The sequence below is a fragment of the Chlorocebus sabaeus genome, chromosome 9 (assembly GCF_047675955.1).
Source record: "Chlorocebus sabaeus isolate Y175 chromosome 9, mChlSab1.0.hap1, whole genome shotgun sequence".
NCBI classification, from domain to species: Eukaryota; Metazoa; Chordata; class Mammalia; order Primates; family Cercopithecidae; genus Chlorocebus; species Chlorocebus sabaeus.
In genome coordinates, this window is record NC_132912.1 from 16,938,243 (window position 1) to 16,951,067 (window position 12,825).

General features: G+C 41.0%; 1 protein-coding gene across 1 annotated transcript in view; it reads right to left on the minus strand.

Annotated features, from left to right (window-relative positions):
* Positions 1-2,781: 2,781 nt before the first annotated feature.
* CUBN (cubilin) overlaps positions 2,782-12,825 on the minus strand; it is a 309,569-nt gene continuing 299,525 nt past the window's right edge. Inside the window, exons 65-67 of the mRNA XM_008002385.3 lie at positions 10,399-10,564; positions 7,975-8,210; positions 2,782-3,898 (exon numbers count right to left, since the gene is read on the minus strand). Of these exons, the coding sequence (XP_008000576.3) occupies positions 3,791-3,898; positions 7,975-8,210; positions 10,399-10,564 (510 nt within the window). The 3' untranslated portion in view covers positions 2,782-3,790. The remainder of the gene's footprint in view (positions 3,899-7,974; positions 8,211-10,398; positions 10,565-12,825) is intronic.

Here is a 12,825-nt window from a genome sequence, read left to right on the forward strand (position 1 = left end):
TCCATGATCAAAGCATCATTTTTTTGACAGCGACATCATGTTAATCTTGCTTTCAGAAAAGTACTATGTTATTTCATGTTATTGTTAAACTTTCCCTGGATTCCGTACCTTTGCACTTCATTTTTTGATAAAAGAGGAAGATCTTATATCTGTCACATTTCATCTGTTACAATTGGCCCATTGTTCTAGCTTATCAAGACCTTTTGGATTTGATGGTGTTATTCATTGCATTCACCGTCCTTTCCAATAGAATTGTCACCCATAAAGCTGATATATCTATCCATAATACAAAAAAGGAGCAGGAATTTTTGTTGTTGTTGTTTTTTTGAGATGGAGTCTCACTCTGTAACCCACACTGGAGTGCAGTGGCACAATGTTGGCTTACTGAAACCTCCGCCTCTCAGGCTTAAATGATTCTCCTGCCTCAGCCTCCCAAGTAGCTGAATTTTTAAGGTGAGAGTGTTTTATTTATGTGGCTCCATACTCTGTCCAGAAATAATTTCTCTGGCATTTGAGTATTAGATTAAGATGAAGTGATATATTCCTCAGCTTCTTTCATTCACTTGGTCTCATGTTCTTAATAACCCTTGATTTTGCATAATTAACATAAAGCAAATCTCCTTTGTAAAGGCTTCTGCTTTTCTAGAGGCAGTGAAAAACTTTATAAAAGCATTTGAATTTTCTTATGAAAAGGAAGCTCATATCTACCTCACCTAGTTACGTGTCTGCCAACATTGGAGATGAGGAGGGGCTGTTGAACTTTCTACTTCTTGTTAAATGGCAAACCATAATGTTTATTTTCACTTAACATATTGTGTTAAGGAATAGGCAATGGTCGAGCATAAACGTATCATAGAGTTTGAATATTTGTCCCTGCGCAGATCTCATGTTGTGTTGTAACACCCAGTGTTGGAGATGGCCCTGGTGGGAAGTGTTTAGATCATGGGGGTGGATCCCTCATGGATGGCTTGGACCATCCCCTTGGTGATAACTCTCACTCTGAGTTCACATGAGATCTGGTCACAAAAATGTGTGGCACCTGCCCCCTACTCTCACTGTCTTGCTCTTGCTTTCACCATGTGGCATGCCTGTTTCCCCTTCGCCTTCTTCCATGATTATAAGCTTCCCAAAGCCACCCCAGAAGCCAAGTAGATGTCAGCACCATGTTTCCTATAAAGCCTACAGAACTGTGAACCGATTAAACCTCTTTTCTTTATAAATTACCCAGTCTCAGGTATTTCTTTATAGTAATGCAAGAATGAGCTAAAACAGAAAATTGGTACCAGGAGTGGGGTTTTGTTATAAAGATATCTGAAAATGTGGAACTGACTTTGGAACAAGGTAATGGGTAGAGGCTGGAAGAGTTTGGAAGGCTTAGAAGACAGAAAGATGAGGGAAAAATTGGAACTTCTTAGAGACTGGTTAAAAGTTATGACTAAAATTCTGACAGTGATATGGATAATGATGTCCAGGCTGTCTTGGATGGTAATGAGGAACTTAGTGGGAACTGGAGCTAAGGTGACACATATTATGCCTTAGCAAAGAGCTTGGCTGCATTCTGTCCATGCCCTAGGGATCTATGGAAGTTTGAACTAAAGAGTGGCAACCTGGGGTATCTGGTGGAGAAAATTGCTAAGCAGCAAAGTGTTCAAGATTTGGGCTGGCTACTTCTAATATAGCATGTGCTCAGATGTGGGAGAAAAGAAATGACTTTAAATTGGAACTGATATTAAAAAGGAAAGCAAAATGTAAAAATTTGGAAGATTTACAGCCTGGCCATATGGCAGAGAAAGAAAAAGCTTTTTCAGGAGAAGAATTCAAGCAGGCTGTGGAGCATCCACTTGCTAGAGATAATTTGGAGAATGAAAGCCACAAGCCTTGGCAGCTTCCACGTGGTGTTAAACCTGCAGGCACACAGAGTACAAGAGTGGTAGATTCCTGGCAGCTTCTGCCTAGATTTCGGAGGTGGTATGGAAAAAGCTGGGTTTTCAGGAAGAAGCCTTCTGCAGGGGCAGAGTCCTCACAGAAAACCTCTACTAGGGCAGTGTAACAGGGAAATGCAGGGTTGGATGCCCCACACTGAGTTCCTACTGGGGCACTGCCTAGTGGAGCTGTGTGAAGAGGGCCACTGTTCTTCACACTCTGTGTGAAAAGAGTGGAGAATACTCAGAGAAATTAAATAACCAGGAGAGTACATGGTCCTGGGGATAAATGAAGAAATGTTTCTCAGCATAGCCAGGAGAAACAGAAGTTTGAGGCAAATGGGAGGGAAATAGAGAATTCAGAGGTTATAGCAAATTTCTCTGCAGTTAAGGCAAGGTCTTTGGAGAAGCTCAGATTGACCTAGGGGCATGGCAAAAGGTAAATATAGGTGAGACTTGGGCCTGGCTTTGGAGGAGTATGGGAAAAGCAGGTATGTCTGTATGGTAGGGAGGCGAGTCATACTACTACTAATTGACATAGAAGCTAGCATTTACTAATTACCTGATATGCATCAGGTATTGTTCTGAGTCCTTACACATATATACTTAATGATCGCAACCCTGTGAGACAGGTAAAATAATCCCATTATACAAATGAAGAAACTGAGCACAGAGAAATTATATAAGCACTTAACTAGTACAGTCAAAATTCAAACTCAGGCAGCTTGGCTCCAGAACTGATGCTCTGGAAGATTCATGTATATATTGAATTCTTTGCCAAAATATAAAAATTAAACTTGAAAATTTATATATGCCCCATAGTGAAAGACAGAGTTTTAATAAGTCAAAAAATTAATGCAGCATAATTGTGTACAATTCAATAATGTTTATTATGCCTAATTGAACATTCACAAGAAATTTATGCTTCTATATTATGATTAACTTTTGTTGTTCTTGTTGTCGTTTATGAGATAGGGTCTCAGTCTATTGCCCAGGCTGGAGTACTGTGGTTAATTCACAGGGTTTCACTGCAGCCTTAACCTACTGGGCTCAAGTGATCCTCCTGCTTCAACCTCCTGTGTAGCTGGAACCACAGGTGCATGCCACCATGCCTGGCTAATTTTTTGATTTTTTGTAGAAATAAGGTCTCACTTTGTTGCCCAGGCTGGTCTCAAACTCCTAGGTTCAAGCAATCCTCCCCCCATGGCCTCCCAGTGTGCTGGGATTACAGGTATGAGCCACTGCCCCTGGCTATTATTACTAACTTTTAAAAATGTATATCATATATGCCATAATCATTTCCAAGTCTTTCAAAGTTTTTTTAAATTCAGCTCAAAATATTAGAATGAAATGCACACTCAAGACTAAAGAAGCTATGTTCTATGTTCGAGAAAATGTACAAATATTGATTCTTTTTTTTTTTTTTTTTTTTGAGATGTTGTCTCACTGTGTCACCCAGGCTGGAGTGCAGTGGTGTGATCTCAGCTCACTGCAAGCTCTGCCTCCTGGGTTCAAGCAATTCTCCTGCCTCAGCCTCTCAAGTGGCTGGGATTACAGGCGCCTGCCACCACGCCTGGCTAATTTTTGTATTTTTAGTAGAGATGGGGTTTCACCATGTTGGCCAGACTGGTCTCAACCTCCTGACCACAGGTGATCCATCTGCCTCGGCCTCCCAAAGTGCTGAGAATACAGGGGCGTGAGCCACCATGCCTGGCCTACAAATATCGATTCTATCCATGGCTTGGTGAAAAACATAAAAGTTCAGCTTATTCTCTGTGGCATCAGCCCGGGTCGTGTATAAAGATGGCGGAGTCCTGTCCAGCGTGCTGCAGAGGGGAAGTGCTGAGTGAACATGAGTTGTTACCCGCTTAGCTGTGCCAAGTTAATCGGAAAGCGGAGGGATGCCGTGCATAATCAGCATGAAATTTTATGAAGACCTGATTGGAGGAAGCCACGAAGGGAGCTATGCTGGTGTCCTAAAATTGAAAAAACAAAGTATCAAATTATATGTTTCACATATTTGAACGTTTTTCTAGAAATGTTAGCCTAGAAACAAAGTACCACGTAAAGAAACTTGATAGAATTTACGGTGAACCTGCATATATTTCTTGAAGTAGCCTTGCCAAGAATGAATGCAAATACTTTACAAAGGAATATTTCTGGGCGTGGGGAGTTGAGGGAAAATGGGGAAGGACTGCTAATGGGTACAGGGTTTCTTTTGAGGGGTAATGAGGAATGAAAGTGTCCCAAAATTGGCTGTGCACACAGCTCTGTGAATCTACTAAAAACCACTGAATTGTATACTTTTAGGAGATGAATTGGGCCGGGCACGGTGGCTGAAGCCTGTAATCCCAGCACTTTGGGAGGCCGAGACGGGCGAATCACGAGGTCAGGAGATCAAGACCATCCTGGCTAACACAGTGAAACCCCGTCTCTACTAAGAAATACAAAAAACTAGCCGGGCGAGGTGGCGGCGCCTGTAGTCCCAGCTACTCGGGAGGCTGAGGTGGGAGAATGGCGTAAACCCGGGAGGCGGAGGTTGCAGTGAGCTGAGATCCGGCCACTGCACTCTAGCCTGGGTGACAGAGCAAGACTCCGTCTCAAAAAAAAATAAAAAATTAAAAAAAAAAAAAGGAGATGAATTATATGGTATGTAAATTGTATGTATGTAAATATATGGTCTATAAATTATATCTCAATAAAACTGTTGTCAAAACATTTGAACTTCTTATTCAAGTTCTTACTGCAAATTTAATTTTTCTGAAACACATATGGAATTAAAATGATTATATTAAGTAAAACATACTATTTTCATCCTCAATGTTTGTCGTTTCCTCTTGAGATTTATTTTCATATACTTCTGTGGAACAGTGTGTGTTTGTGTGTATGCTGGGGGGGATACATGGGTCCCTGCTGTCTCTCACTTTCTAGTCATTCATTTGGCAAATATTGATCAAGGCACTGCCACACTGCAGGTATTCGTTTTAGTAGTAGGGACATTAAAAAATGAGCAAAACAGGCAAAAAGCCCTGCTCTCACCATGCTTACATTCCTGGCTTTTCCTGCCTCAGCCCTACCCCAAGTCACCAAAACACAGACTTATTTCCAAGACACTCACTTACTCAAGTGAGTGTAGATTTTTCTCTGTAAGAGATATATCAAGGAATATACAATATTTTTATTCCTACGCATACCTACTTTTTACTTCCATTTAAAAATGCTTCCAAATGTCAACAACTTATTTTATATTGACAAACTAATATGGACAGTCAACAGAAGGTTTAGAATCCCCTTTGATTCTCCTTGTTTTTCCCGTTATTCTTTGATTTGCTAGATGTTCATATTCTGTAGCTGCAAGGGATATAGGATTTCCCTGTGAACAATGGTATTTACCATAATATAAAATATCTCCAAATCATGGTTTGTGTTTATATTAGCAAAATGAGGAGCTACCTCTGTATGTAAATTGTATGTATGTAAATATTGTGTGTATGTAAATATTACAAATTTAAATTTAATATACATATTTGCATGCATATTTACATATACAAAAAGTTGAATTGTACACCGGAGTATACATACAAAAGCATACAACTTTTGTATGTATGTAAATATGCATGTAAATATGTATGTAAAATGTAAAAGTTGTATTATGTAAATATTAGCAAAATATTACAACTTATAAAAAGTTGTAAGTATGTAAATATTAGCAAAATAAGAGCTACCTCTGTATGTAAATTGACTTCATGTGTTATACCTATGTTTTACATTTTTTCATTTATGTTTAACATTTATAAAGTGTTAAATCGGTGGTAAAAAACAACAATTACACGTGAAATTATATCCACATTCATAAAAGAAAATGTAAAACTGGGAAAATACTGTGAACACCAACAGTTTAAAAAAATTGATGTATCTCGCTATATATTTCAACTTAACGTGGCATTGGATTAAATGGCCGTCACTTCTCTCAGTGACTCGGTTTATACTTGTCCAGTAAAAACCTGGACTCGGTTTATACAAGACCAGGATATACTTGTTCTTTCCACCTTATGGTATTGTCACTCTGGGGATCAAATGGGGTTGTATGTTTGCAAGCCGCTGAAAACCACGCCCACAAAAAAAAAACCCTACCAATATAAAGTCACTGTATTGTTAAAATTGTCTCTTTTCCTCCCTTTTGAAATGTTTGTAAATTTCAATTCAATGTCTAAGAGCTGATTAGCTTCTAAATCTGATGTGTGGCACATTTACTGGGGTCTCTCTCTGTGTGCTTTCTGTGCATCCCGGTAATACAGTGTCTGCTGGTCCTGTGATTACCATTTCTCACCAAGTAATATAACTATATGTATAAAGATATCACTACCAAAAAGTTTATTAAGTGTTGTCTGTAGTTGCAAAAAGTTCAAGAGACCTAGATGTCCACTTAGAGGGGCTTCGTTAAATAAATTAGGCCACACTCATGCAATGGAATACTCTCCAAAACTTAAATATGATGCACGAGTGTTTTTATTGATATAAGATACTAATGATATATTGGTTAAGTGGAAAAACCACACCATCAAACAGTAAAAAATGTGCATGAAAAATAGATGCAAATATATTCAAAGAAAGGTGTTAAGAATATATGAGACTGCCCAGGGTTTTAGAAAAATTAGTCTATTTTCTGATACTTCTGAAAACAACATTTATCAATTTTATAACTAGTAAGTTATGTTTTAAAAACCATCTAGATTTCCAGCTGATACAGTTTTCTGTCTAGTTTGATTACAAAGCCTAAGATGATTAAATGGCAGAAAAATCAGAAACAGATACCTGCTTGCCAACAGCCAATTTTCCCTTACTTACTCTCTTGTTTTTTGAGATTGAGTCTGGCTGTGTTGCCCAGGTTGGAGTGGAGTGGCGCCATCTCAGCTTACTGCAACTTCCGCCTCCCGGGCTCAAGCAATTCTTTTGCCTCAGCCTCCCTTGTAGCTGGGATTACAGGCATGTGCCACTATGCCAGCTAATTTTTGTATTTTTAGTAGAGACGGGATTTCCCCATGTTGGCCAGTCTAGTCTCAAACTTCTGACCTCAAGTGATCCACCTGCCTGGGCCTCCCAAAGTGTTGGGATTACAGGTGTGAGCCTTTACGCTCTTTAAGTATCTACTTGCACGTCAAATGAGAGGATCGTAAGCACAGATGCCTGCAATATTGAATCAATGTCAGATTCTGAGTTGTTGTTTAGGGAAGATACCAGAGCTTTACGAAAACAAACTATCAGTCACCATTTCTTCAAAGAATTACTGCAGTTTTCAGCAAGAAGTAGATAAAATAGAGCCAGGTGTCCAAATTTTCTATAGTTCTATTTATGCAGAAATAAACATGGGTATTCAACCCGAGGCAGTGCACTGACGTCACAGAGGAGCTTTTTTAAAAAAACAGCATGTTGTGACTCCCGATTCAGTGGGTTTTGGTGGCAACTGAAAGTCTAATGTAAGTAACTCCACAGGTGATCTGACACAGAGCCGATTTTGGTAACTCTTAGTAGCAATTTAACGCAATGTCCACCAGATGGCATTCATGCTCCCAGAATACAAAGGCAAGTCGGAAAACTGCTCAATTTGTTAAAGGCTGTGCTTCCTACTCTGCAAGTGTCTGCCTTTAGAAGTCTACACTAGGCCGGGAGCAGTGGCTCACCCCTGTAATCCCAGCACTTTCGGAGGCCGAAGTGGGCAGATCACCTGATGTCAGAAGTTTGAGACCAGCCTGGTCAACATGGCGAAACCCCGTCTCTACTAAAAGTACAAAAATTAGCCGGGCGTGGTGGCGTGATGCACAGAAAGCACACAGCTGGCACCTGTAATCCCAGCTACTCAGGAGGCTGAGGCAGAATAGCTTGAACCTGGGAGGCAGAGATTGCAGTGAGCCGAGATTGCGTGCCACTGCACTCCAGTCTGGGCGACAAGAGCGAAATTCCATCTCAAAAAAAAAAAAAAAAAAGTCTACACTAAGTGACTCTCATTGTCTAAAAACAACAAATGGGAATATAAAATGTGTGTTTTACTCACGCCTCCACAGTATGGTCCAGAGGATGGAGAGTTGGCGTTGGGCCCATCGTAGAGTGTGAGATAGTTCTGTACACAGTCTCCTGGATCGTCAATGCTGATAAAGTGGAAGTTGACGGTGACAAGCCTTCCAGCAGGAGCCACTAGGGCCCATTCACAGTGCGTGTTGTTTGGGTAGGTGCCTGGATAGCCAGGGCTGGTGAATGAGCCTCTGTCTCCATAGAGAGTTCCACCACATCCTGCAAGGAAAACAGGACAGGAAGTTTGATTCAACAACATATAAGCCGTCCAGTCTGGCTTGTGAGGCAATACGATTTTATTTTCTTAAGGTGCTGAGACTCTCTGCGAGAATAATGGAGGCAGAAACCCCTTTTCCTGTTCCTCTTCTTTGGGCTGCACCCTTTCTCCTCCCTTCCCCTGTCTTCCCATTGCCACCTCCACCTCTTCCATCCTCCACACACGTGCCTTTGCATGCATTTCACCACCCGGGGACAACTTCCTCCAGGACTGTACTTTAAAACTGGGTGTTGAGAGCAGAATGGAAAAAAAAAAAAAAAAAAAACCTTGATAAACTGCGGAAGAAAATCAAGTTGTTCTCTGTGTGCTTTCGATGGTGTAGAGATGTTTGGGTGCCCTGAGTTGATGCTAATGATGCGAGTGATGTAAAATTAGAAGTAAAATTCAGCACTAAACCAAGAGGGAGTGTGTTATTGTAGGTGGTGGCAGGAATGACTTCATTATAACAGTGACTTTACTGGGCTAATAACTGACATACTTAAGGTCAAATACTTCAAGTTTTGGTGTAAATTTGTTCCATCTGTTAATCTGTATATGAAGGCTGTCATGATTTAGACTGCCTATCTGTGGAGATCCAGGTCATCTCGGGGACAGGAAGAAGCTGGTTGGTACAGTTCCAGAGCACGTGGCTGGGCCTCTGACTACCACGACCTAATCCCACCTCCATCTCAGTCTAGTGGAGCATTTTGGGCAACTCATTAATCTTGGTGGGTTCTGTTTTTGTTTTAGTTTTTTGAGATGGAGTCTTGCTCTGTCGCCCAGGCTGGAGAGCAGTGGCACGATCTTGGCTCACTTCAAGCTCTGCCTCCCAGGTCCATGGTGTTTTTTGTTTTGTTTTGTTTTGTTTTTTGAGACGGAGTCTTGCTCTGTCACCCAGGCTGGAGTGCAGTGGTGTGATCTCGGCTCACTACAGCCTCCATCTCCCAAGTTGAAGTGATTCTCCAGTCTCAGCCTCCCCAGTAGCTGGGATCTACACCCAGTTAATTTTTGTATTTTTAGCGGAGACGGGGTTTCACCATGTGGACCACGCTGGTCTGGAACTCCTGACCTCAGGTGATCCACCCGCCTTGGTCTCCCAGGTATTATAGGCGTGAGCCACAGCACCTAGCTTAATCTTGGTGTTTTACTTGCTCGTCGATAAAATTTGAGCATTGGTGGTCATCTTTAAGCTTCCTTTCGGTGCCAAGATTCCATTACCACAATTGTCTTAATAGAACCTTTTTCTTAAGATATTTAAAGTGAGTTCTGTTTATCTTTCTTATTTTGAAGGTATTTTGGTATTTCGGGACACTTCATAAAGGTATTTCTCCTCTCTTGCATTAAATGTATTGACATGACTTAAATTTTCTTTAGCTGTTTGATAAACAGTCAACCAAAATGTGAGAAGATACTTACTACCCTACAAAAGCAATTTCTCTCCAGCACCGTCAGGAAATGTCAGGGCCTGCGAGAAGCACAACCACTTCTATATATGCCAGAATGTGTTCATAAGTTGGATTTTTGGTAAAAGTTTTTCTTTAAATTCTCAAAGAACTTCCTTAGTCAAAAAGTCTAACAAAACTTAATTTACCAAGGAATCTTTAAATCTTCATACCTTACCTTATATATGCTTCATATATCAACATATATTCTTTTATAAACAGAAATAATGAATAAATGTAGAATTTAAAGTAATCTGGCCGGGCGCAGTGGCTCATGCCTGTAATCCCAGCACTTTGCGAGGCTGACGCGGGTGGATCACCTGAGGTCAGGAGTTTGGGACCAGCCTGGCCAATATGGGGAAACCCTGTCTCTACTAAAAATACAAACATTAGCTGGGCATGGTGGCGGTATGCCTGTAATCTCAGCTACTTGGGAGACTGAGGTAGGAGAATCACTTGAACCCAGGAGGTGGAGGTTGCAGTGAGCCAAGATCACACCACTGCACTCCAGCCTGGGTGACAGAGCGAGACTCCATTTCAAAAAAAAAAAAAAAGGTAATCTGTACTTTCATGGTTAAAAATCTCTATTCTTAACATAAACTAATCAGGTACACAGGTAGCTAAAAATATAAGGTTACTTTGCCTTTTTCTATTAGACACCTCATGGTTTTCTCACACTGCTTTCCCGTACAAAGTGCAAATGTCTTACCAGAGGGTGATGAAGTCCAGATGATTTCATATCCACGATCAGAAGTTACACTGTCACTCTTAAATCGTAGGTATAGTGCATTATTTTGAGAGAAGACAGGGTTTGGCAGCAGAGTTCCACAGTACTTGCCCAGTAATGGTGAATTGCTGTTACTTCCATTTCTCACCTTTAGGAAGGAGTCATTCATTATTAACCTTACACTTTCTTCTCTAAGGTATATACATTAAAATGGGAGACAATTTGAATGACGACACTGTTTGGAAAAGCTTTGTCTTTTTTATAGTTAAGAATGAAGGGTTTTCTGAAAATACATGCAGAAGTCACCTTCACCTGCAAAGGGGAAAAATGTTCCACATGTAGATCAAAAAACACTTGCATTTTGATTCAGAAATATCTGTTAACCTATAGTAATTAAAACACCAGGCAGCTTTTTTATGCCATAGTTTGTGCTGTGATCCTGCAGCCTTTGCTTATGGGGAAACATTTTGGAGAATGTAGGTAAAGTGAATTTTTAAAAGGTGGGGATGGGTGGAGGCAATGTTGCCTGCTCTGTTTCCAGTCAACTATTACACCTTTTTCAATGTGTATGTGTGTGTGCACGTGTTTCCGATTCAAAATTATTTGGCTATAAAGGGGCTAAGAAAAAACACAATGCAAAGTATAATAAAGTTCAGAATGAAAGGAATTTCTATATGGGCAAAGGACAGAGTTATAAATCTATACAATGTCTGTTGTTAAATGTGTTTTACAAACACATTCCGAGGCCTCGTTGCTTTTTTGTTTCAACTTATTTTGGAGTAGACACATATAAAAACAGGAGATGAGTTGGTGTTTTATGGGGAGAGAGAACCACACTGTGAACTGAACCACTTTCTGTCCCCCAGCCTGGCTCCTACCCTGCATTCACAACCAGTCCTTCTTCCAGGAGGGCTCTCGATGCTTCTTACAGAAACGTTACACAGGCAATGTATGTTGGAACCAGACTGGCATGTGGAAATGCTGATTTTACTGATCTATGTATTCAAAATATTGGAAGTTCCTCTGTTCCCTTTATAATTCCATGGTTTAAACTTTGGTTAATTGGTTAATTGCTGGTATCTTAAGTCACAGAGTTAAGACATCTTGCTGGGCTGTGTTGATCAGGTGAGATTCCTTTTAGGTCTGTGTAGTAGCCCATGGGAGAGAATAATGCCTTTTTAGTGCTTTGGGGATAATTCTGCTACGTGTTTAAACAAAGTAGCCTTGCCATGACACAGTAGCCAGTCATCCACTAGAAGATGGGAGAGCTGCCATATATAAGACCTGCCAGCACTATGCTCTTGAGTTTGGGTGTTTTTCCCGTGGGGTCCTCTTTTAAAATGCCGTTGCTCTGAGAGGAGCAGCAAGATACTAATTTCCACTGACATTGCTGACAACTTGTCTTATTCACCGTCCTGTTCTAGGAGGAATGGGACCACCGAGAGCAGCAGGCATCTCTGGGACGTCAGAGGATCCTGAAAGGGGAGGTGAAAGCAGGAAAACACTAGCAGATTCCAAGCGTGGTCTAGAGCTCAGCCCTCGCTTGGGAGTAACACAGTAAGAATCCTCAGTCAGACATTTCCGTTCCCACTGCAGTTCACAAGAACGGAATGCTGAGGCTTCCTGGTACAACTGCCGAGAAACTATGCCTACAATCTTCCCACTGAGAGTAAGACGGGGCCACATTTTAGAGGCCTAAGTGGTGGTTTCCTTTCTTTGCTTATGGGACAGGAAGTTTCAGATCCATTCTGTGGAGTAATGAAGGACAGCTAGGAGGAGGAGTTCTCACTCTCCATGGCTGGAAAGCAAGGCTTTGCTTCCCAGCATCTATCAGGCAAATGGCAAATGCTGACTCTGATCAATAATGGTCCATTCAAACTGGAATGAGTTAAGAGTTAGTTGCACTGTGACTCCAACCTAACGAGATTATTCCATCTTTCCTCCAGATCCCACTCCCCTCATTCTTTCTTTACACTTCATATAAATATTTGGATCTCCATGGTGGGGGAGGTACATAAGTCCAAGTTGAATAACCTGACCGGCACAAAGAATAACTGTATTTGTCTCTTCATTTCCTTCCTGCTACATACATCTTTTGGTCTCCTGTCATGGCGAGTATTCCTTTAGAAAAGGCATGAGCTTCCTCTGAGTGTTATTTATAGTGCTATATGTTAAGGCTATTGATTAATGAAGGATTTAGATGAATTCCAAAGGGGAGAGCTTTCCAGGATGATAAAACTCTGCATCAGGAATCATGTTGAAGCTAAACCCATATGCAAAGACCATGTGCCGGGACACCCTTCCTGGCCAGGCTGGGCAGAAGGTGACAGCAGCCCTAGAAGCCAAATCAGATGAGGGGGTTGCAGGGGAGAAAAGAAAGAAGAAAGAAAAGAAAGAAGGCCCTTGGTG